The sequence below is a fragment of the Argiope bruennichi genome, chromosome X2 (assembly GCF_947563725.1).
Source record: "Argiope bruennichi chromosome X2, qqArgBrue1.1, whole genome shotgun sequence".
Lineage (NCBI taxonomy): Eukaryota > Metazoa > Arthropoda > Arachnida > Araneae > Araneidae > Argiope > Argiope bruennichi.
The window spans coordinates 50,125,758-50,153,682 of NC_079163.1; the positions used below are offsets into that span (position 1 = coordinate 50,125,758).

General features: G+C 30.4%; 1 protein-coding gene across 1 annotated transcript in view; it reads right to left on the minus strand.

Annotated features, from left to right (window-relative positions):
• The window catches only part of LOC129960508 (sodium-dependent dopamine transporter-like), a 172,377-nt gene that overhangs the window by 20,669 nt on the left and 123,783 nt on the right, over positions 1 to 27,925 (minus strand). The window contains exons 6-9 of the mRNA XM_056073984.1: positions 19,515 to 19,653; positions 18,181 to 18,315; positions 6,587 to 6,690; positions 5,199 to 5,436 (exon numbers count right to left, since the gene is read on the minus strand). Coding sequence (XP_055929959.1) covers positions 5,199 to 5,436; positions 6,587 to 6,690; positions 18,181 to 18,315; positions 19,515 to 19,653 — 616 coding nt within the window. The remainder of the gene's footprint in view (positions 1 to 5,198; positions 5,437 to 6,586; positions 6,691 to 18,180; positions 18,316 to 19,514; positions 19,654 to 27,925) is intronic.

Sequence of the window (27,925 nt, forward strand, 5' to 3'; positions counted from 1 at the left end):
GTTAATAATTCACAAGTACATTTATTAGAGAAAGTTTCAAGGAGAACACTTCCTCTGGTTAAACTATGTATAAGGCAATTTCTATAAAAGTTAGAATAAAATGTATTCTCTTTCACCTTTTTCAATTTCATAGCTGCAACCTTTTGAAATTAGAGAATGGAACGACAAAGGAGGCAAGAAGTGAAATTTTCTTTACCTTGTATCTCCGGTAAAAATGAATTTGTCTTTGCCTTTCGGCTTGCCGACAGGAATTTTTATCGCTTATTCAGTTTTTATTCAGGAATAATCGCAATTTTTCTTCCACTTTTTTCTCCTTTATTTTTCTTCGTTTTCTTTATTTTTCATTTCTTCTTCATATTTTATGCTTCGGAAGGAAATTCTCAAATCCCTTTTTATTGAGACTAATACATATAGTTTAATGTTGCCCTGCAGACGGAAACGAGTAACTCCAAAGTTATTTTACGCATAGATCATTAGTCAATAAATTTGGTAGAAACGATTTGTTATATTAGTAAAGTATTAGCGAGAAATACAGCCAGTGCTGGCTTTATAGCCACTTGTTTGGTTTGGTTTGGTCATATTAACGTCCCGTTTGAAGCAACGCTAGGGCTATTTTGGGACGGACCTCGTAATTTTGAACCGCTGTCAGATGACGAGGACGACACCTGAGCTGGCACCCCCTTCTCCACACCACACCAACGAGAGGATGTTTGGTCATGACGGATTTAACGTGCAACAGACCCTCTTACACGGCGGTTCTTCGGTGGAGTCGGGTCACGAACCTGAAACCCTCCGGTTCCGAAGCCAAGACCTTACCACCAGGCCACCGCGGCCCTATATAGTCACTTGTTGTTTTCAATGTTAGTTGAAACTTTAGTAAGGTTTCTGTGGGTAATACAGCCAGTGCTGGCGGTACAACTACTTAGTAGCATCAACAATAATTTTAGCTTTAGAAAGGTATTTACGGGTAATACGACCAATTCTGAGATTGCAATCATTTGGTGGTTTCAACATTAGTTTAAGCTTCATTAAGGTATTTATGGGTAATACGGCAAGTGTTGATATTACATCTACTTAGTTGTTTCAGCGTAAGTGCAAATTTTTATTATAAAAAGAAAACCTACTATCTTAATGAATTAAATGAAAGCTTTCAGAGCGGTAGATATTATTTTCATTCATAATTTTACACTTTTTTCGTCCAGTTATCTAAATGAAATAATTTACTATGCAAAGTGATTAGATTTTTTAATGGTGTTCAATAATATGTGATGAATTTTCTCAAAGCATTAATTGTTCCTGCATGAATCACAATAGATTTCATAAGCTTGATTGTGGAGAAATAAGATCACAATGACTGTTATAACTACGTGCTGTTATTCCTTCAAAATTCGGAAACTTTTTTCTTTTAAATTCTTGCTCTGCCATATCTAATTGCAGTTTTGATGTTGGTTTCAAATTTTTTTGACCGTTTAAATCTTTGAAAATATTTTGGAGAATTTGTGACCTTCAGAAAGCTACTCACATTTGAATTATTCAAATAAAAGATAAATGATTGTAATAATGGTTAATAATAAATGATTGGAAATGTCTTTTTGTTTAATTAAAAAAACCCTCAATGAAAAAGGATTAATTGAGAAAAATAGGAAAGAGGTAGAATTATCTTCGATGGCCATTTTACCTTAAAAAAGGTGGTCTTAGAAATTTTAAAAACTGAAGGTAAAAATAAAAAATGAAAACAAAAATTCTTTTAAAGATTGAAAAGCGAAAAATGGTAATAACCACACGTTTTTTTAAAATTATTTTTTTAACATTACTAAAATCCTCACAATTTTAGTTTGAAATCAGAGCAGTTATATTACTCTCGGGCATCAAGCATTTTAAAGTTTTTACATTTTGTTAAATTTTCTTGCTTAAAGTTTATTTGATTTGCTTCGCTAATGTGTCTTTTTGATGCAACGTAAGCACTATTTAAGGATAGGTTTTGAAGTTTTTAGCTATAAACAGATGATCAAGTTATACTTTAACCAGCATTTCACTGTTCAAACTTCCATGTCACAATAATAAGATGCTATAGGGGTTTCAATGTTCTCGAGCCTTACACACATAGTAGAAACGGGACTCGAATCTACTATTCTTCACTTATGAAATCAAGACAACATCAACTCCTCGCAAGTCATTTTAAGGTGGTAAATAAACAAGTACTGTAATATTTTGAAATGAAATCAAATCAAATAAAACATAATTATTTTTTAACCATGCAGATTATAACAAACTGTAAGTATAATCCGGCCTAACGTTAGTTTGTATCATAAACAACTCATTAGTTGTGTATTATAAACAATTTTTACAAAGTTTTACTTAACGACTGAAAGCAAACGTATATTTAACTATATTTAGCTAATCTTAAGACTCCAACTTTCCAAAAATAATTAAAGGGATTCAGTAAATTTAGTTGGATAATAACTGTAAATATGAAGAATATATTTTAATTTATCAGCACAACTGATAAATTAGCACAGCTCAGCGCATCAGATAAATTAACACAGCTCAGAACATCACATAAATTAACACAGCTCAGCACATCAGATAAATTAGCACAAATCAGCTATTTTATCTGAAAAGGATTTTACTTAAATAAAAACATTGTGCCTCAGCTAACACATCATAGATCAGAAAACGAATCTGGTTAAATAAACTAAGAGGCAAACGATAAGTAGAATTAATTACTTTCTTAATGAGCTACTTTGCATTCATTCCCTTCCCTCTTTAGAATTAAGGGACACAAATATAAATATTTATAACTGCGCATAGGAGATTATCGGAGTTTCCACTCACTAATACAACCAGTAATGTCTTAAAGATATCTATAAAACGTACTCATGAGACTGAATAAGAGAGATATCTTCGATGCATTTAGGGCGTCTATAAGATGTAACGAATTTATAATGTAGTCAAAGTCCCATAGAGAACGTTAATAGATTCTACAACACTTCTAATGGATAGTTAAGGAGCAGGGTCTTTATAAATTAGCCGTCAAATATATCGATTTCTGCTTATAATGAATTGTGTTTCCCTGTAATTATGGTGTAATTAGTTTGGTTTTAACTTTGCAAATGAAGTACTGATTCTTAAGTCTTCTTTTAAGTAAGAAGAAAAAATCATTGAGTATTTACAGATAACTCTTTGGAAAAATAAAATAAAGTAAGATAAATGTTGGAAACATATACACACATATATATATATATATATATATATATATATATATATATATATATATATATATATATATATATATATATATATATATATATATATATATATATATATATATATATATATATATATATATATATATATATATATATTAATTATTTTCTAATCATTTGAATTCAAACATAAGAAAACCCATTTTAACTTCTGAGTGGTGCAGTCACTTGACTTCTCAGATATTATTTTCTGAATCCTTAATTGCCCGGTGTGAAGATGAAATATCACGTGAAACACACTCGGCTAAAATAAATGTTTGATCAGCTAAATTTTGGGAAAATTCCTCTTTGAAGTTGGACAAGCTTTGAATACGATCACATGGTCTTTTTTCGTTCTACATTGCCTCAGGAGTGTGTCACTCAAATACTGATAATGGACTTGACAAGGAATTTTCAAAAGCCTCCAGTAGCAGACTGTCAGCTGAGAAACAGCAGTACTGCAAAAAATAACTATCGAGGATTTTGTAATTTTAAAAATGCACTCTATCCATAAGTAACCTAGATTTTAATATCCTGGTCGTTTATTGTGAATTAACGCTAGTAACTTCTCGTAGTTTTGTCATCAGAAAATTAATACAAAACTCTTTAAAAAGGTAAGAACTCTTGAATAATACTTCCTGTATCTAAATTATCTTTTCGGCATTAAAAAAATCTGAGTGGTTTATAAAATATATTTCATTCAATATTCCATAATATGCATTGTAATGATCATATAGTCTTACCCTGATTATAAAGAACTTTAACGAAGCCATTCAATATAATGTTGTAAAATTTTAATAAAAGAATAATTGTGTTCTTAAATTTTTTCAGTTCAACATATTTCTGAATTAATGCAGAAATAGTAATATTACGTTCGATTGTTATCAAAATGGCGTCAATGAAGGAACAAGTTCCATGTTTTCTTTGGTTCCATGATTTTAAATAGATCATTGCTGTTCAGTGCCAGTTTTGGGCTTACATAGAGTACAGAGTGTCTGCAAAGCCAGTTGAAGATATTGATACACTCAAAGCTAGGATCACAAATGCTGTGTCTAATGTGACAGCCGAAATGTATGATGATATTTGGTGACAACGGGAATACCGTCTTGACGTTTTTCGAGTTACCAAAGGGGATCACACTGAAATTTATTGATGTAAGTAGTTTCATTATAGCCTTTTATAAGGGCCCATACAATACATCGAAATATCCATATGCCAACTTAATTTTTTTTTTTTTTTTTTTTTTTTTTTTTTTTTTTTTTTTTTGTAATCGGACGAAGACTTTTTGATTAACTCGTATTTCTTCAAAATTGTGGCTAATTTTTTTAAATATATTTTATTATTTTCAAAAAAGTTTCAAGACTACTTTTTGTAATAGTGAGATGCAAAATATCTTTACTGTATTTTTTCAGTATTTTATTTCTATTTGAAGATTCTCAAGCAATTGATTAAAATTAAAACTCATTTAAAGGGGTCACGGGAATAACTTGTATGGAATAATGTTTATTTGGAATGTAATTATGACCATTTCATACAAACTAAGATGAGAGGTCAATAGATTCAATATTTGAGTTCCGACCAATCATCGGTATAGAAAGAGGCTCTATGACATTATTTACATATACCTTGATAGGAAGATGATTGAAGATGGGTTCATTATGTAATACGCTTTAATTCACAATAAACTCAACTACCGTCCTCGTCATCTTCAACAATTCAAATTTACGAGGTCTCTCCCTATATCGCCCTCGTTTAGCTTCAAAATGGGAACATTTATCTAACCTATCTAAAATCAAATTCAGACGCATGCCAGTTTGGTAGTTTTTTGCTTATAGCATATATGTTTTTCTTGCAATGACAATAAGATACTCGCTTTGCAGAAACTGTAAATTAAATGGATAAAGCAATGTTTCAAGTGAAAAGTCCCATTCTAAAAATAATGTATGAACTTACAGCACTGTCCAGACCAAGAGTAAGAAGCATCGTGAAGAAGAGAACTGCCCAAAATGGTCCACCTGGCAGCGTTGCAATCGCTTCGGGATATACTTGGAATACGAGTCCATGTCCTTCAGTGGCAACCTCAGATATAGGTAAACTTTCCTTATTAGCCATATAGCCCAGGTAGGCAAAGATCACGAAACCACTGTAGAAGCTAGTGAAACTATTTACAGCCACTGTGAACAAACAATCCCTGAAAAAGAAGAAATACATCTTTTACAGAGGAAAACAATAAAACTACATCTTTGAAGCACTACTTTTTATTATTTTTCTTTTTATTATAAGCAGAGATTATGAAAAAAAAACTTTAATAATGTCTTAATGATTAAAAATCAGTTTTTAATCAATCCTTTCAGATTTGGTTGTTTAATAATTCTGATGTAGTATATTCATACTTTTAATATCTCTTACTTTATTATAAATTTAATAATTTAATTTAGTATATAAGTACTAAGCGAAGCAGATTTGTACGAGATTTTATTTTAACTCTGGATCTCTATTCTTGCCTGATTACGTTCGATGTTAACTGTATGAAAGTAAATAAAATAAGTTTCATCTATATTTTTATCCCATAATGGAAAAAGAAAATGAGTGGCTCATTAATGCTCCAAACTATTTAATCTATGCGATCATCATACAATATTTAAATTTTGATTTAAGCTATGATTTTGAGCACTCTGCGATCATTTTAAGCCACGTAACCAAGTACATTTATCAATACTTAACCAGCTTTTTCGACTCTGGGCGAAATATTAGCATTAAATGTGCCATGTCATTCATTTTGATAGATTTGACAGATTGTGATGTATTACCAAATTGTTCAGCTTCAAGGAAAACGAATGGTTGGCATTGAGTCATTTAAAGACAAATCTATTTTTAATTATTCATTTCTTCAAATATATTTTTAATTGAATAGTTTTTTAAAATGTAACTTGGCTAGTTAAGTTCTATTTCATTGAAAAGTAATAAATCCTTTTCTTTTTTCTAATATTTTCTCATATTTCATTTTTGTTACTTAAGTAGAAACTTATTTTTGTTTCGTTACTTGGGTTAAAACTTATTTTTGTTTTGTTACTTACGTTAAAAGTTATTTCTATTTGAAATATTTTTTGTTTCTGGATATTGTAAAACTTTATTACTGTCATTTTTTAGATATACATTCAACTTTTATAAATTATTTGAATTTTTAAAATTAATTATCATTTCTGCAATATAAATTTTTTATAAGAGAAAACACTTGTTAAATTCAAAGTGTATTCAATTTAATGAGAACAAGCTTAGTTTGATATAAATAACGTGATTTCTTTTTTTTTCTCTTAACAATTTTAAAAGTAATTTCTTACCTGTAACAGTTGTTATGGAAGTTGTTGTAGGATGCATAAGTCAAATGCACACCAAATCCAACACCGACAGAGTAAAATACTTGTACAGCCGCATCAACCCATACCTAATACAGAATAGCATATATTTAATCTTTAAGCAAGAAATTTACAGCAAAAAAAAGATTTATATTCAATTTTGTTATAAGAAATTTTGTTAATTCATAGCAACAGAGATATCTGTCCAATAGAATTTGATTGTCAATAAAAATATATTAATTCATTTTATGCAACAAAATTTAATGACATCATCAACATTGTTTTGAAAAACAGGGATTTATAAAGATATTTAAACTGAAAGTAAATCAGAATTCTTACATTTCAAGATTTATCAAATATTAATTCTTTAGAAATCAATTTATTGAAATAAATGAATTTTGTTCCATAAATATATCTACATAAATTTGTTAATAAAAAATAAATTGTTTACATTAATTTGTTCTAATGACAGCTCATTGATGACAATTTGGAAATAACTGAGCCAGAAAAGGTGCTTTATTTTTTCATTGATTTGATTTTAATAAGATTTCTTTATTTCAAAGAATAAAATCTTGTAACTTAAGTTGAAAATTCCTTAAACAGATTTCTTTTCAGAAAAGTATAATCTATACTTATAATAAAGCTCAATGTGTGTGTGTGTGTTGGCGCTCTACAGGCCAGGTCATTTGACATACAGCTATCAAATTTGGTACATGTATACCTTAGAGGTCGGGAATGTGCACCTGGGGTAACTTTTTTGAAATTTTAATTAGAATTTTAATTATTAATTAAAAACTAATTTTCCCGCCAAAAAATCTTTCATTTTCCCCACCGCCAAATGAGTAAGGCTTCAATTTTTTTTTCTCCCAACAGTAATGAGGCTAGGGTTAACATTTTTCGGCGGAGTATTTCAAACGATTCTGTTTATTTTCTTAATGTTTTATGCATTTAAAATTAAACATTATTCATTAATCCATGTTTCAGATTCATTCTGAAGTACTTTTTAATTAAAATAACACAGAATAAAGGAAATTAAAAATGTATAATCTGCATATCGTTACCCCAACTGGCGTAGAAAAATTCACGTATTTGCGTTACCTAACTGGCGAAGAAAATTCACGCATGCGCATGGCAATCATCCGTTGCTATGACAACCATTATCAACGGATGATTTAAATTATTTTTAGGTTAGTTGCATGCTTTTGTAATTAAATTGTATTTATGTTAGTTATTTATATTTTTTGTATATGCTTATAGTTTTAAGTACATCGTTTTTTAAGTAGTTTTTTAAACCTGTTTTCGACCGATTATTTTAAACGATTCATTTTATTTTCTTAAAGTTTGATGCATTTAAAATTAAACATTGTTAATGAATCGATCTGTTCATGATGAATCTGAGAAAATTTTGTTGACAAATTCTTGAGATATTACATAACTTAAGAAAGATATTCTTTAGTGCCCATAAAGTTTAAACGCTCAGCGACTCTATTATCAGTAATTATATTATTAAAAAAAATGCTTTGTTTCAGTAAAAAATATTATTATATTAATTGCAGTTTAGTCATTTCCATTTTAATTTTAAGCATAAATTCTACCGGAACTAACAGAAAATGAGAGAGATACATATTATGTTATGGCTGAAGGACTTTATATTATTATGAGTGAATTACATGACTATCAAAATTTGAAGCTTTAAAATATTTGATGAAGAAGCTATTAAAGTAGGAATTACATAAAATATTTAATTATTAAAATTTTAACGAGCATTAAGATTGGTGAACCGGCTGGTCGCCAAAGGCGGCTAGTTATCTTAAATAAAACAATTATGACAAATTTGCAGAAAACTAAAAAATTACTCATGTCAATATTTTTAATTTTATTTATGCATATATTAAATATATCATATATAAATATTTTATTATAATTACCTTACTAACGATAAAGGATCTATGTATTTTTGACACAGGATTGAATATACTTCTTTTTGGAACTTAAGATTAATAGAAAATAGGGAAAAAATCTTTTCATTTATTTGAGGCATTAAGTTAAAATAACCCTATTTTGCTTTTTGATATTTTAATCAAAATATTTTCTATCCAGTAAAGTGTATTAAAATGACGAAAAAGTTTATTTTGTGCAAGATTAGTTTCTGATAATGCCTCAAATAATTTATTTATACTCAGTAATGCATCTCGAAACAAACAATATCAAATTTTCTGAATTAAAAAAAATAGCTAGGATTAATTATTATTACGTGAAATTTATGCACTAACTTGCACAAGAAACATACTACTAATGAAATCAAATAAATTATAAATAAGTTCTTAACTTATTTTCGTATAGCAGAGTAGATATTGTCATGAAACATCAGACATATTTTTTGACATTTAGTAAAATTATTTACTATTAACTTTTATTACAATGCATTGCATCTCAGTTTAATGATAATAGTATTTTATGATGTATATTTTTGAACTTATTTCCTTCGACATAAAAGATCAAACAATTTAAAAATAAGTTTTATAAATCCTTACTCTAAAACAATTAATCTCAGGTGAATTTAACGAAACATTTTGCATGAAAGAAATAGAGAAAAAAAATCAACTATTGAACAAGCAGACAGATCCGAAAATGGTCTCGCGAAAAATCAATTTTGAGTTTCTGGAATTGTCATTTGTTTCGGCCCATAAATGAATACGAAACTCGAAAGCTTCGTTAATTTTTATTCATCGTCGTCGGATGGCACCTTCTTATCTCCCACGAGATGGAAACTCTCCCTAAAGCAGCTACTTCGTAATTAGAGGTCCAAATGCCTCAAAGGCCCTTCTGCATTCACATCACAGCATCGTCTACTTCGGCACGAATTGCGGTGGCTCTTTTCCAAATGCTTTGAAATACTAATCAGACGATATTTGAAAATTTGATTGGAATTTGTTTGTTACATAATTTTGGTTTGCCAACTTGTACTATCAATAAGGTCGTTTATTTATCGTTTGGCGTTTAAATTAATTTTATCTGCATAATATTTGTTATAGAATAAAATTAAAATCAAATTGTACAAATAAACAAGAATATGTTTTTCTTTAGTAGTTTATTATTAATTCTATGAAATTTTACCAGAAGTTTCAAACCTTTTATAAATGTTATAATTTCTTACCTGTTATAGCATCAGTAATTTACTTTTATTGGGTCATTAGAATTAAAGTAATTTTTTTTTGGTATGTTTAGTGGAAAATAGATATGCTTCAAAATCCAATTTTATATGCAAAACTTGTAGGAACCGATTTTTTTTTTATTATTTTCCCATTTTTTAGTTTGTTTTAAATGATGAATGAAATTTATGATGTGAAATTTATTTCGCGCTTAAACATTTTCATTTATCAGACTGCGATATTAATGCCGTCATTTACTAGTGACTGTAATTTAATAAGAGTTTTATGTATTGCAAATTTGAAAGTAAATGTTGAGGATTATAAAAAGTTATCATTGCATAAATATGCATATAGCTGCATGTTATAATTATTATTCAATAACTATAATTATTATTCTATAACTATCAAACTGATGAAAATCTAAATTTTCTCAGCAAGCATTAGTATTTTCTTATGCAAATTTGCATAATTGAAAAATCGTCAAGAAATTATTGTACTTGTTGTTATTTCACGTGTATTTTGAAATAGAAAATGAATTTTGCATATTAATATGTGAATTTATTTATTAATTCATAAAATAATTTTTTAAAGAAATGACTTATTTCGATTTCATTTACAGTTTAAGCTTATACACAATTCATCATTTCTCTATAAAAATGCCAGTAATAGATAATTTTCCGAAATTATATTCATTTAAACCTTAAAAAACATCTTTTTAATTTTAAAAGTGAGTTTTGATAACTAAAAGTATTTTATGAATTTTCTTTAAAAAGAATTTTAACATTATAGCCTATGTTTGGGGTAGCAATGGGACTGGAAGAAAATGTGCACACTGTTTCATCATTAATAAATAGGATATTAAAAAGATAATTCATTTGCATCGCTGCATTTCATGTTGTGTTATTTATATGTTCTTCTAAATTGAAGATTAATATTATAAAGTATTGAGGACAACGTTTTTCATTGTCTATAAAATGCAGCTAAATTTAGAAAAAACTTAAGCCTTTTGGATTATGCCTTATAATTTGTCTCATTTATTTTTATTTAGAAATTATTTCAAATTTTAAAGCGAAATATTTTTTTGGTATTGATTACGTAATAAAGCTAGAAATGATCATATGCCTTATAATCTCATGTTTTTTTTTAAATTTCAGTTCTTTAGTCCGTTTGACCAGTAAGGATTTCAAATCAGTGCCTGCAAAAGATTATTATAAAATCTTAAAAAATACAAGAAAATTGTTTTCGTGATTTTGATAACTTTATTCTCAGGGTAATTAAAAAGTTTTTTTTTAAATTCAAAAATTTTTCATACAGCAATTTAAGTAATGAATCACAAAATTTTTTTTTCTTTCAGTCCTTCTTCTATTTCAATAGTCTTATTAACACACTGCACTTTAAAACTTCACTATTAGGAAGCAAAATAATTTATAAAGGTAAGGCGAAAATTTGAAATTAATTTGATATATTTTTTTATAAGTAAAGACAATTTCTTCAGGCTCCCTTCAGCTTTTTTGTATCCTAATTACCTTTTAGTAACTGTTGACTGAGTAACTAACTCATTAATTTGCCTATGAGCAAACTATAGATGAATAATCATAAAGTAATTGGAATGGATAAAAGCAATCAGTTTCTTTTGCACTAATATTCAAATTAATGAAAATTTACTTTTCTACACAGATATTAAGAGTTTCTATTCAATAGGTTTCCAGCAGATTTGCAGTGAAATCGTTTGGGATACTGCTTGAGAGATTATAAATGGAAAAGACCACTAAGCATTTAAGTTATTTTCAATATATTGATTCCGAAAATTGACTTTCAATTTCAATTCTTTTTTAGGTTTCAAAGCTAATCCGTCATTTGTAACACAAACAATGTTAATGTTATACAATATCTGTGCCATAACTATACAATGTATGAGTCATTTGCATTATTTCTTTGTATTCTGCTCCAATTTTTTTTCACTCCGTAGTGGATTTTTGTATTGAATCTCCATCAACAACACTTCGTTTCTGTAGCAGAAAAATTTATTCTTTTCAAGCCCTTTTATTTAACTTGACACGATTCATGGATGCAATGATGGCATTTTGTAATCGTAGTTTCACTCATTTTTTTAAGTTGCCGAATTTTGAAATTTTGTACATTTATCTATTCCCGATGACTATTGTGAACTCTCAATCCATTATTTTAACACTTTCAGAATTAAATGATATGGTAATTGATTAATTTAATTAAGTTTCCGCTCCATACTCATAGCATGATCTAGGAGTGAAAATGATAAAAAAATCATTTCAAAGTTCGTTGATGTTTATGAAAATGAATAATAAATTAAAGATTATATATATATATATGTTATTGCAGAAATAAGGTATTTAATATTGCTTATTACTTTTATTGCATAATAAAGGTATGTTTTAAAAATCTGTTCTTTTTACACTCTATTTGTTTTCTTTGATTCAGTCGTATTATATTTGGGGCGGCTCGGAATTTTGAGAGCGGAGTAATGATTCAGGTACCACTCTCTTCATTAAGCAGCTATAAATTACGGAATTTTTCTTAAAATGGCGGGAATGCAGCTTCAAAAAGAAATATTATTCTATGTTTTCCAAATAAAATTAAATGTCGAATTATATTCTAAGTACTTGTTTCAGTGGAACCAGGTTTTGAAGTTGGAACTCTCTGGACCGTCAGGACCGAATTTGGAGCCCTCAAAGCCGATATGCAACCTCTATGCATTTGCGAACTCAGAAAAATTTGTTTGGATACATATAGAATCAGATTCCTGCTTATACAAGATTAGAGTTGCAGATACATATCAGAAACACGATTTCTACAATTAATAATACGTTTGAAAATGCTGATTAATTGTTTTACTATGCATGCGCATACAGAACACGTAGGCATTTTTATAACGAAATGCTCACATAAAAGAGATACACATTAAATTACTATTATCATTTGCATTTTGAAACTATTCATTTCTTCTAAAGCCATTTTGCCTTAAAAAAATACATTACACGAAATAATAGCAATGAACAAATTAATACTTTTTAACTATTGTAGTAGTTCTCAAATTTTAATTTACTCGAATTCCAATCCTGTCTTAAAAATAAACGGCGGCATTCAACAAAATAATTTATAGGACTTATTTTTAAACTAATAGTCATTAGAAAGAACCGAAGAAAATTCATTAACCCAGCCCATCGTAATTAACAAGAGGATTGAGTCGAATAGTATTCGATCATGCATTTTCCCCATTTTCAATGCCCCGACGATTTCTTAAATAGCAATTAAATGCAAATTCACAGTGCGACAAATTCTCATTTCAGAGGGGTAATTTAATGAATTACAGAGTTCTTCCTTAATTATTGATTGCGGGATACTTCGAAGGTTGTTTATTACCGATTTCTTCGAAGTGATACTTTTAAGTGTTTGCCCAATTTGGGAATGGATTTAATTCCTACAAATTTTAAATTTACTCTCGGTAAAATTAAAGGCTTCAACTCCCATCAAATGAAAACATTTAAATAAATAAACATGAAATATCCATATGATATATTATCATAAGATAATGATTTTTAATGATTTTTGCCGATTTCACTTCTAAGAATTCATTACAAAGATCAATAAACATGTAGATATACTTAATTCAAGCTCAATGAATTAATCTTTCTTTGCATGGTGATGGAAATTTCCATCATAACATTTAGTGAACAAAAATTATGTTCAAAACATGTGTACTGTAAATTGGTTGTTGCTGGCAACTTTTTTCACGATTATTGTATTATAAGGAACGTAGTTATAAAAAAAATCAAATGCCGCAATCATTATAGCGGATTTGAACTTGTCATTCCGCTGTTTTTTATGGGTGAAAGTAACGTGCGATTTCTTGAATAATTTTTTTATAACTAATCTGAGATTTTTCTTGCTAATAAAAGTGATAATGATTGGAGAAATTTAGAAGAGAGGGACATTGAAGATTTTATACTTGAACTTAACTTGTAAATTTGTAAGATGATATTTCCATTATACAGTTTTTTATTATTATCTATTATATATTTATACTAGGATTTTTAAAAACATTTTTTCTTTAATATAGAGCATGAATTATATCAGCTTGATTTATTTCACACACACACAAAAAAAAAAATCATGAAAAGAAGGGTTAAGCGAAATTATCAGAACTTCACCACTTTCAGAAAATAAGAAGGGGTAAGGGGCTTTAAATCCTTTTAAAGTGCCTTCTTCCAACACGGCGCTGACTGGTGATTAGGGGATTGAATCCGGCGTTTGGGACCGCATTATATTCTATGCACTTCTTGTAGTGGAACCAGGTTTCGAAGCTGGAACCCTCGGGTTCTCAAAGACGATATACAGGGTGTTTCAGTGAACCGTTTCAGAACTTCTAAGAGGGGTAGGGTACATCCTGACAACTCGAAATCATAGAGCAATGTGGGGTCGGAAAGGCTTTCCTGAAGCGATGTTGTACACAGAAGCACCATAAAGAAAAGAGACCGTAAATGAGAAATCATTTTAATAATACATGAAAAGAAGCAAAAGGTACATGGATTAAAGTAAGTGTTCGAAGTTTCTTCCACGGGCTACAATGCACGCCTCACTTCTCCGACACATGGACATCCGAACATTCTGGAATGCTCCAGGCATATCTCGAATCTCTCCGGCAGGTACTGCGATTCTTGCAACTAGCTCCACAGCAGTGTCAACAGGGGTGTCATAAACTAGCGATTTCATATGACCCCAGAAATAAAAATCAAGATATGACAAGTCAGGTGACCGAGCAGGCCAATGCACGGGACCCCCACGTCCGATACACCGTTGACCAAATGTGACATCTAGGTAGTTACGAACATCTCCGCTATAATGGGCAGGGGCTCCATTGCGTTGGAACCACATTGTCTGTTGCGTCGATGCAGAAATCTGTTCTCATCAAATCATTTCTCAAACGTTTTGGCAATACTTGCTGCAGAAAGAGCAAGTACGTAGGTCCGGTTAGACGACCCGGTAACAGGTAAGGTCCGATGAGGTGATCTCCCACAATACCGGCCCATACATTGACCGAAAATCGATTCTGAGCTGCACGACGTCGTATTGCATGCGGGTTCTCTACCGCCCAGATATGGTCGTTATGCGTGTTGAAAATTCCTTCTCTTGTGAAGGATGCCTCATCGAAAAACAACACTTCAGCTGACAAAAAGGGGATTTGTAACACATTTTCCCAGGTACCACTGTGCGAAAGCAATACGAGGTACATAATCCTCCGGTTTCTGTGTCTGGACACGCTGCACGTGAAACGGATGCATGTCTTCTGCTCGGAGAATCCTCCAGACGCTGCAATGGGAAACCCCGACTGCGTTTGCTACACTTCGTGTACTCGTTCTTGGATTCCTCTGTACATGCTGCAGCACATTCTGTTCGGCATTTGCAGTCCGTGTTGTTCTTACCCTGTCCCTGTGAGCTCTTTCTAATAAACCTGCCTCAGCTAACCTCTGGTGCAGTCTTGCAAAGAAATTATGACTGGGAATACGCCTCGTCGGATATCGTTCTGCGTACAAACGCTGTGCGGCTGGCCCACTACAATTTGCAGCCCCGTAAGCCAAATGCATATCGGCTAACTCTGCGATCGTGTAATCATCCATCCTACTAACTTGGCGTTCTTGTGCGAAATGACGATTCACTGCACGAAAGCTCGGACTTTTCGCACAACGCCATCTACCGCATCAGGAAAGCATTTCTGACTGCCAATGGGTATATGATTTTGGTTCGTCAGGGTGTACCCTACCCCTCTTAGAAGTTCTGAAACGGTTCACTGAAACACCCCGTATTATCCATACTCCAGTATAATGATTCATTAATCACAAAGATCAATAAACAAGTGAAATAGTAAAATTCAGGCTCAATGAATTAGGTATAAGGAAAATATCAGAAGTCTGGATTGCAGAATTCTACTTTCGATTCTATCAGTTTTACCGTTTACGTGGTCCAAATAGAAGTTAAATCAGTCGAGATTAAATGTCCGCATTCAATCGGGGAACGGAAACTTGACGAGAGAGAGAACGAGAGATTGTCATTCTTGACATCTTACCACGGTTCGAAACTACAATATCCATTCCGAAATGACCGCAGCGTAAGTAGTTTTGAAAGGAAATTTTCATCTAATCAGATCTTATTCAAGGAATATATCAATAAGCTTGTTACAGATTATATTTATACAATTTAAGGTATTTACAATTTTTTAACGTGTTGCTTAGAATGTGGTATAAATATTGATGGAATTTTTAAAACATTTTCATATATGTAAATTGCATGTTGCAAATTTTTATGTATATTTTTTCGACAGAAACGGTTTCTGATATATTTGTGAATAACTATCGAAATGCCATATTATATATATATATATATATATATATATATATATATATATATATATATATATATATATATATATATATGTATATACATACATATATATATATATATATATATATATATATATACATACATATATACATACATATATATATATATATATATATATATATATATATATATATATATATATATATATATATATATATATATATATATATATATATATATATATATATATATATATGCTGAATTACCACCGTTTTCTACCATCTCTAAAATAGAATTAATATATTCTTTTCTTCGAAGAACAAAAAAATTAATTCCATGTCCAAATAAATAAAAGCTGTACATAATTATTGTTCTGTTAAAATGGAAACCTTGCCCCTTTCTGGATAGGAAAATCATGTCTGTGCCATAATAGGATTGAAATATTAGTGAAAGCAGTTAAATATTACAGAACGTTCACTTATATCCGTTACACCTTCCTTAAGTTCTAAACGGTGACAGTTTAGGTCATAAAATTTGTGTCTAGGTATAGTAAAAAGGCTATGCGTTACTTGATGAGACAACTTACAATGCCATCTATAGGAAAATTTTGGAATCAGCTGTCTTATTGTCATGTCTTAAATAGTCGAAGAAAGAAATTAAGACACTTCCTTCAGAACTATTTATTTATAATACTCAAAACGTTTTATTTTAGTCACTGTATACATTCAACAAGAGATGGCAATTTTCGAAATCGTGACCAAACAAATGTTCATTTTTTGAATTCTGCTTTGAGTATTAATATACATAAGGTATCTCTTCCTGCTAAATCAGGGGTGTTCTCTCTAATTGACTTTTTCTTCGTATCTTTTACCGTTTAAGAAACCAGACCGCTAATTCCAATATTTGCCGATAGATGACGTTGTAAGTTATCTCATCGAGTAGTGCATCGCCTTTTAACTAACTATACCTGGACACCAACTTTATGTCCTAAGCTATGACCGTTTAGATGTTAAGAGGGAAACCTGCATAAAGGATGATTCAAAATTGTTTCCAATATACTTTGAAGATTAGGAAGACATAAGGAAACAAATAAATTTTTCAGAAAATAACCACACTATAAATTTTTCAGAAATAGGCTGAAACAAAATGTGTACATCTTAGAGGACGTTATTAGGTCAAAAGTAAATGGGTAATTTAGCAAAAATGATTCCACTCAGAAACAGATTAAGATAGAATTGCAAGGTTATGTTGAGATGGAAGAAATGAATTTAGTTCAGCAGTTAACTAAAACCAACGACTAGTATTTCTTTTCCAGTGTAAATGGTTCCCAAACAGATTTAATGCTGAAATATTCACACGTTTGAGCCGAAAATTATATTAAACTGGATATTTCACAATCAGTTTGTATTCTCGTCATTAATTGTGAAAGATCTTGTTTCAGAAAGTTTTTGGTGCAAAGGCATAAACAGTTCAAGATAGAAGATACACCTGTTTGGACTTCTTTCCCAAAATAAACAAACAAACAAACAAAAAGCTCTGCTGACTGGTTTCCATTATTGCCCCATGCCTTAAATGCCTCAGGATACCTGTGCGTTAGAATAGAGATGTATAGTATGCAACTCCATCCTAATTCTGTTTTTGCTTTCATTGAAATATTTACGGTATAATTTTACTCTTCACATAATGGATTCTAATACGCATGCCTGTTTACCTATAAGTTATTATGAAAATTTGATCTGTTTTAGAACATCTGTTTTATATAAAAAGTGTATCGAAACCCTTTGAATATTCAATATACTAGAAGCAATAATTCCAGAATCTCCATCAATAATTGCACTGCTTGAAATGCTAAAAAAGTTCATTTCATTATAACACTAAATAGACTATTAGTATGTCCTGTTTAAATATTTCTGTTAGCAAACAGAAAAGTAATAATAAATTTTACTTTCTGCTTTCTTCTAGAGGTAAAAACCGCAGTTGCAAATTTGAAACATTAAAGCAGTTAAAAGAGATAATTTTTACAATAGGAATATATTAAACAATTGTATTAACCTGCGTATCCAGAAGCTTGTGTAAATCTGGGCGGAGATAATACTGAACACCTTGGACAGCTCCAGGAAGTAGCAGACCTCGTATGAGCAATATTGTTAGGATCACGTACGGGGCAATAGCCGTAAACCATACAACCTGCAAATAATAAAAAAGAAGTAATTATTTCTTTAATGGGAATTGAAAGAATTAAAAAAAAACAATGTGGCAAATCCTTTCAAAGAAGGGCTTGCTATTACATTTAGAAATTCAAATAACTTTACTAACTTATTCAAATAATTTATAAATAAGTGTATTGTGTTTGTGAAATGCAAAGTGTGAAGGGAAAAAACTGTTATTCTGAAGCTACGGGTTTAACAAAGGAGAACGAAAAAATATTAAACATTAGTAGTTGTAAGTAAATTGCACTTTCTTTAGAGTCAAGACCTAAATTTGTGTCATTATTGTAAGTACCATGAAAAAGTAGTAATTTTGTAGATATTTTCTTTAAAATATGAAAATGATTAACAATGCAAAGAAATAAATTTCTGTGAAAGGCAAATGAATCAAATAATCATTATGCTTCTTTTTCATAAGCATGTAATTACATTCACTGTGTAAACTATAAATATATCATTAATTAAAGTAAATATATCTCCTATGACTATGATATGCCTGTCTATGAGTAATGATACGATTTTTTATGTTATTGATTATGATTTTTTATGGTTACGCGTTGAAAAAATAGTGAAATTCCAAAATGATTTTCGTGGTTTAATGCACATATGGAAGTTTCTTGCCCTGTGAAACATTCAGATTTAATTTTAAAGGAAAAATTCCGGTGCCTAGACTCCTAAGGGTAAAATTTAAACTGAAGACAAAATATTTCTTCTCTTCTAGTTTTTTTTTACGCTGTAAATAGAATAACTAGAAAACATTCCTTAAGCCATCAAAATTTCTTTCATCCTTTTGTTAGAGCATGTAATTTTGTTTTACATTTTAACAGTTTAACACTACACTTTCAATTTTAGAGTTCAAGTACTGCTTTTCGCTTTTAGTATAGATATAGGTGGAATTTATTAAAATTTTAACTATGTAATAAAAAATAAAAAAGAGAAGGATTGCATTGTCTGTGAAAATATTGCAACGAACTGTAAGATTAAGAGAAAGAAAAAATAATGTTCAGTTCTTGGAATACAAGAATAGAATGACAATTGAGTATTCACTTTAAGAATGAAAGAAATTATTTTCGTATTTGAAACTTTACAAGCACACACACAGAAAAAGAGATTTTATATTTTGCACTAATGCGAATCTACATGAAATTATTTCGTACAATAAAAACATGCAATGCTTACCTTTCCAAGTGACTTGACTCCTCTGAAGAGTGCAATGTAGAGGATAACAAAGGCGACCAAAACACAGACGACGAGCTGCCATTTGGGGGACCCCAAGTCCCCCATACCGTTACTCTGGTGAATTTCCAAGACTGCACGACTAAAAGATTAAGAAAGAAGAACTACTTACTTCCAAGGAAACTTCACCAATACTATTAGCTAATTAAGCTATGCAAAGTCACATAATGTTTCTAATTAATCAAATGAAAACGCGTCACATTATTTACCGATACGAGAGGTTCGAATCGTTTATTCGAGGGAAATTTCCCCTTTGAGGTCTGATGTAATCGAATAAGTTAAACTTTGATTTAAATATTGGTTTAATTTGCACTACATTTTGCTGACAAATAATACTTGGCTGTAGGCTGTTGATTGCTCTGAAATCTAAAAATTTCAAATAATTTAAAACAGATTTAGATTTTTGTTCATTGTGTTTTAATGCTCTGGTAATTATTGCAAACTATTTGTTGATAAGCAATTACTTAATGTGCTTATATATCCCCGCATCAAGTATATAGGATATGCTGTAACATAGAAATTTTAGCGTGAATTATTTAGTCTGTTTTATTTCAAATTTTATCTTAAAAGATTACGTATAATGTATGCAAGATGAAAATGGTAATGGTAGTTCATCTCTTTTCATTTTTATTTAAGTAAAGAAAGCCATCAGATTGTTAAAATATTAAAAGAACTCGGAACTGTAAATCGAAGTATCTATGATGTTTTTAAATGATATTTTGGTATTAGCAACTCAATGACATACAAATATCAAGAGAAGTTTAAAAAGTTAAATTTCATACACGAATAATGTCGGAATGAGAGAATCATGAAGGATCTTATCCTGAGTTCAGAAAAGGCTCGATATACTAATTTAATATACTAAAGCTTCAATTAAAAGGAGAAAGTTTATTAAATTACAGTCCCATTTTGAAGCTATACGAGCATTGTTCCACATATTTTTGAGCCATGATCAGATAACAAGAATGACAAATGAGCCGACATCCCTTCTTCAAATCTGTACATCAGCGGTTAGACGTCCGACCTTCAACATATGAGCTGGTACCAGGTAAGTAAACTAAGTGATTCTTTCATAAAATCTGGTCCCAAAACTGAGACATGCCATAGACCTCTTGTAAAGCAACGCTATTATTAGAGAGGAAATTTTAAAACGTTCACGGTATTGAATGCTATAGCTTTCGTTTTCCGTGAGATTCAAAATGACATAAATGCTATAGCATTCGTTTTCCGTGAAATTCAAAGTGATATAAATGCTATAGCATACATTTTTTAATTTAATTCTGCTTCAAAATAAGTTGATTATCTATTTTTATAACTTTTTAAAATGTTTTCTACCTGTAAACATGCTATGGAGTTTTACAAGATACAAGATTTATCATCTGGAATGGATGGAAGATGGAATACAATATTTGACATCTTGTTGAACTACGTATGCCGACAGTATAGCAGAAGGAAACGATCGAAATGATGTAACTGCCAATGACAGATAATGTAAGTATTTCCATTCTATTCTTAGATCATAAAAAGTTTAGCATGGAATGGATATTTTAATTTTATTGCGCCTTAATTAAAAGTTAGATGGAAACCTGTCTTCGAACTGCTGACTTGAAAAATGTACAATTCTTCATTCTGACTCATTTATGAAACAAAACAGAAACTAATTACTTAATCAAATTATAAGGAATTCCTCTAGACAATTGTTCATAAAGCAATGTTATTCATAAAGTCATAGAAGTATTTGGCTACAGCCTTTTCATCATTGATGTTCGAAATAATGAACCAAGAGCAGCAGTCTCAATTTCAAATTCCGCTTTGAAAAAATCTGCCTTTTCAGATTATTGCAATTTTTATGTATCTAATCACAACAACTGAAACCACAACTTACTACTTTTATAATGATAAAGCAAACAAAGGAATTTTATTAACTAAATTACTGTTCCACGTAGAAGCTATACCACTATAATTCAGAATCGGCATCGTTGTTTTGAAATATAATCAAATGAGGAGAAAATATTTGAAACAGTACCCCAATCTCCCAATTTCTATACAACACAAGAGGACTTTGACCCACGTCGGCAGTGTTCCTTTACATTGCGGATATTTTGTGGATATCTCTTACATTATCAATAGATGGATATATAAGTTGATGGATCGAAGCGTTACTCATCCTCTTACGAAATTAAGCCGTACTCATTAGCTACTTATTTGATTTTAATGTGTTTTTATGTATTCTCCCGATTTTTTTAAAAATGTTTATAAGGGGCAATGAATGCATTGATACAATTATTGGCAGTTAATGACAAATTAAACATTTCAATAAGCTTTTAAATTTATTATTTATTATATTTACAAGCAGCAAATGTGTAATATTTTTAAAAACTTATATGAGTATAGTTTAATGTAAATAATTTTAATCCCTATGCATTTATAAACGGGTTTTTGAAAATTTTACTTACATTGCGCAGATATCGACGCAGTCAAACTTCAATAAAAGCTATTTTTGATTTAAAATTCTAAACGGACATTTTTTTTGAGAAAGCTAATTAAACCAATTTAAATATAAACGTAGAAAACCTACTCACCTACCTTTCAAAGGTTTTTAATTTAAAGCCAAACCATAAAGCCAAGCATTTCAGCATGCAAAATGTAGTGGCGAAATAAATTTTAATTAATATTAGGAGTTTTTCTGTAAAGGAAATATTTGTATTTCCATTCACTTGAATGAACATTGATAGAACAAAATTAGCATGATAAAAATATCAGAAATAAAATGAATAACATGTGTAAAATCATTATAGAAATTGATGTATTACGGACTTTTGAATTTCAACAAAGACAATTTCGAAAAAAAAATATTGAAAGACATAAAAAAGCACTCAGTCTAGCCCTATTGATTTTAAAAGTAATGCAAACATTTGTAATTGCATGAATGAGTTGAAGATATTTTGAAATCTGGATGCGTAACGGTAATTTCTGCTATTTTTATTATTATAACTTCAATTGGTTTATTTAATGAAAAAGATAAAAATAACTGAATATAGTAATTTTTCTTAAATAAAGTGAAACAAATTCTTTATTTAATATGGTTTAATTGAATTTTCATAGTCTTATAAAGTATATTGTTCAAAAGCAATTTTTTTTCAAAAAGTATTCTGAGATAATGAATTGCTACAATAGGTTTGAAGTAATTTTTTTAAATTTATTTTCATTCTTAAAGAAATCATATAATAAACTTAGTGACCACTTTTAAGTAACAGAAGCACTAGAATACTGAAATCCTTCCATTTATTTTAAATTAAAAATTTTCCCGGTTTCCTCTATTTTTTATAATTTATTTTATGCATGAGGTAAAGAGCTAATTGAATATTTAAATTAAAACTATTTTAAACGTAAACATTTATTATGAAATAAGTCTACCTATGCAGATATGTGTATCTGCATACATATTTTTGAAAACATATTTTTAGTACATATTTTTGAAAAATGTGAAATTGATAGCATAATTGGATCAAAACAATAATTTTTCAATGATATTATTTAAAGAATCATTAACTATTTCTTTGTACTTAATAAATAGAAATTAATATTAGTCATAAAAATTCTTTGTCCCTCTTTATTGTCGAATTATAGTAGCTGTTATAAAGATATTTGACAATTTCTTTAATTTTTATCTTAAAAAGTTTTCTCTTTCAAATACACAATTTTCACAAATGAATATACAGAAAAGCAGTTAACACATTCATAATTAAAAGTAAAATATTTCTGACTGACAAAAGGGCGATATTTAATTTTGTTTTATAATTTTTAAATCCTATTCTACTAAGCATAGGCATAGGCATATAGGTATATGTCAGTTTATCTATCAGTTAAATTCTATTTTTGTTCACTTAATAATTCATAACTAAATTAGACAATTTATAAAAAAGTAAATTTGTTAAAATTTTCCAAAATAGGGGGAAAACATTCACTACATTCTACAGAAATTTAAGAAATGACATTTGACTTCCTAAGTTAAAAAAAAAGTTAAATTTCAACACGATACTATGAAAAAATTAAGATAAAATTTCTAAAAATATAAATTTTTGGCCATGAAAGAACATTTTCCTTGACCTATCTATCCAGCTTGTCAACCCAGAAATAAGAATTCCCCCCCACAAAAGATGTACGTTGAAGTAAAACAAAAACAAGTTATGAAGATAAATGTGTTGACATAGGATGAACTTAGAGGATCCTAGAAAGGAAATTAACAAGTTCCCAATTTAGATTGAATAGGAAATTGAAAAGTCTTCCTTCCCTGGAATGTTGTTTAGAAACGCCTGAACAAGAGGAGTTCTAGACATTTCTCTAAGTTAATAAGGACACTTCATCCAGTAATGAGTCTTAAAGAAATAATAAGAATTGTTTACCCTTTTGTTATTTTTCCGCCTTTTTACGGAGTTTTGTTGAAGTTTCTATTAATGCGGAGCTAAAAAGAAACATTCTATTTTTCTCGCAGATCTTTTAACTTTCTACCTAAAATTTTTATCAGAAATGGCAAAATAGACGAAGAAAAAGTGCTCAAACACTTGGTTAAATTAGATGAGATTTAAATACAGGATTCGCCCTAAATTCGTGCAAGCTTCAAATAAACACAGTTAAAAATTAATGCTCGAAAAAAAATTGAAGTTTGCAGGGAATATGTTCATGGGGTATTTGGATTTTTTCCCATTAAAATGACCAATAGATGCTTACCCCTCAAACTGACATAGTTTATGTAAATCAGGAATATAGAGGACGGTAACTTAACACCGCGTATTTTATTATAAAGTAAGAGATGTTCAGAATGACTGACACCACAAAGTATTAAACAAATAAGACACGTAACTACGCTTATTATGAGGGTGTAGCATGAGTGTAGCATCGATGGCACAAATGACCCTTTGAATGGTATCTTTCAATTCCACCAAAATGGCTAGAGAGCCCAGGTAGACACGAGACTTAACTATTTCCATAACCAAAAGTCCACTGGAGTACGGTTTGGAGATCGTAAGGGCCTCTTAATCTTACATCCTCGGCTTATTACTCGGTCCTCAGTAAATGTGTCTAAGAGGAACATCTTGACGGAACGAACAATGTGAGACGGGGCACCATCCTCAATGTAGGTGACGACAGGTAACGCGTCTTTACTGCAAAGAAGGCACAATGTGGTCTCGCAAAAACTTAAGATACCGTTCTGCAGTGACGGAACAAGTTTTTCATACGAATACTGGACAAAGCTCTTCGAAATCGAGAGCCCAGAATGAAGGAGACAGGGAAAGTACACCAAACAGTCATAAGCAGAGAAAGTAGAGGTTTGGTCGTGTACTCACGAGGGTTTGATGCCGCCCATATACAACCGTTTTGTGTATTGACGTCTCCATGTAAGGAAATGTTGCCTTCATCTGTCTATATAATGTCCAGCAACCATTGTGGGTCACGTTCTATTTCTGTAAGCACCGATGTTGCAAAGGGTTGTCTTTCATCGGAATCTATTGGTAATAATTGGTGAAGTGCCTGTATCTTGTACGCATGCAGTTTCAAGATTCCCTGCAGAGTGTGTCGGATTGATATTTCCGGAATCCTCGTTACTTTCTCAGCTTCACATATTCTGCTATTCCCCGTTGATGTCTCAGCTGCCAAATTTCCCAAAACACTTAATACAACAATATTTCTGTAAATCGCAATTCTTTTTAGCATTATTTTTTCATGATTTTTTGAAGTTTGCACAAGTTTATGATGCACCCTCTATTAAGATGAAAATATCAACGAACTTTGTCTTACATTATATCCCTTGTTAAATCAGAAATTTCAAAAAAGGGATAAGTTTTTAGCATTTTATTGACATTTCATATATAAATATCTTGAAATGAGTAACTGTCCCCTTTTTCATGACTATTATTTCATGACCTCAATATTATTAGATTAGTAAAGTAGTATATATTTAAAAACATCATAAACAATATTAAAAACAATCTCATTGTAGATATAGAAAAGAAAACAATACAAAATTTTAAATAATGCTCGAAAATTGATAAGATACGTATTTTCATACGTTGGAATATGAATTTGGAAAACGGATTTGATAACTTTTGAGAATCAAATTTGATTTTAGGAATTTTTTATTGCCGAGAATATTTGATTAACACTGCAGCCTTTATGATGAATGAAGGAATCAATCAATAATGAATGACAAATCAGTTAAAAATATACAGAAGAGCAGCAATTATGACTGATGATAAGTGAAATAGATGTATTTTAAGTATTGGTATCTTAAGGTATTTGATGGTAGAACTTTACATTATTAAGTTCAGGATAGCGTACAATTCAAGTGTAACGACGCACACGAGTATAAAGTCTCACTTTATACTTTATTTGAATTATGAAAACACTAAATTAAAATGTGTTTAATTGCATTTAATGACACATCTTTTTTGTTATTTGTTGTCTTTTTAATCGTTAAAGAAATTGTGATGATTCTAATCTCACTTGGCCTAGAATACCTAGTCAGGTGTACTTCTCGGGGACACCTAGGATACCGAAATGAGAAGGTCGTTGGTTCTCACCAGCCCGGTGGGTACAGAAATAGATTCAGGTGGACTTCTCCTTACTAATGAAGGAACGCGCTTCTTATGGGAGAGTTTATACCGTGGTCGCTGATGGCCTTTGGAATTCACCCATAATTCTCCTCTATGTTTTCACGGTGTTTCAGTCATTTGGAGTTTTCGTTTTCGTCATTTGCCTTTTGGTGGGTCGGAGTAGTTGTCTGTGACGCTTAATTATATCTATGTGTCAAGGGTTCATGATGAAGTGAAAGCGTGGTAGCTTCTATTGGTCAAAGACATCTAGATGTACCTAAATAGCCCTTAAGATAGAAGTCCGATTTAGTTTTGATATATAAGTAAGTTGCTTTGAATGAGTTGCAGAGTAGGATACTCAGATTTGAGTTTAACTTTAAAGAAAGCCAGCATAAATTTCTAGTTGACAGCTCAACTGATCGACAATTTTGTATCTGGAATGCAAATCTGTTTATAAGTTTTTAAATAATGCTTGTTAAGGACGCAGACTGAGTACATAATTTCTAACTTCTCTCCTTATATTCATTAGTAAACTCATTGCTTTAGCCCACTAAGCAGCATGTGAATTAAGAAATTATTATGAGCACGAAAAATCATCTGTAGCTAAATTAAGTCAAAAAATTATGAGAGCTAAACTCTAGTTATGTCAGTGGAAACAAATGCGCTGCATATTGAATCTAGCAGTTTATATGTAATCTAATAAATCTTTTCTAGAAATAGAGTAAAAACTAGAAGGAAATTTCGTATTGAAATAGGAGGAGAAAGATTGCATGCGGAAGCCAGAATATGACTTGTTTGACAAATGATGGCAGTTTCAATTTCAATACCTATGTTTCGCTACTAGTAAGTTCCAAGGTCAAATTTTGATTTCCCGAACCTTGTGAGGCCTAGAGCACTTTCTTGTGAGTGAAAACTTAAAGATTTTAACTTAGATTTGTAATGGAATCTAGAGAACGCATTCTCAGCTCCTATTTATAACTTGTCACTTGCAATAGCAGCAAAACATTATCGGTTCTCATTTTTTTCAGTAGTGAGACTGTAGTGGCCTGGGGCAGTATCTCGGCTACGTAACCTCAGTATCACGAACTCGACCAATATTCTGAAGGATCGTCTATGCATACGGAGCTGGTACGTGTTAAAACTACCGAGAATCAAGCGTCCTTCCTTTAGTATGGTTTAGAGATGATGTTTCGTGTTGTATGTCATTCTTGTCATCTAACTTAGGCTCAAAATTACGGTATCGCTCCTGATATGGCCCTCATATAGCTTTGAAACAGGATCTGACTAAACTGAATTAATTCTCTCCAATAATCCTTGTATAGATTTGAAACGATGATAATTAAGAATATATCATAATGTAACAAATGGTATTTCCATATTGAAATAAGTTGGAATATTTGATGCATTTTTTCATGTTGAAAATAGCAATATCTATTTAAAATATCTACTAGTATGCTCGTTGTAGAATCTACATTTTTAAGGACTCATGTGGAAAATCATTTTACTTATGTTTCTTAAGAGTTTGCTTTTAAAATTTTTGTGTCCGAGAACTACAAGCTAGCTCGAGCATATTTCCTTTATTACGTAAATAATTTATAACAATAGAAAATAAAAAAACAAACATATTACACTTCCTTTACGGCTAAAATATGATTATTTATCTAAGTCGAGGATATTCCGTTATTTTTACTAGATAACATCTTTAATTACTGTGGCATTGATCAGTAAGAAAACTAAGCGCAAAGTTTGAAAAGAGCTTGA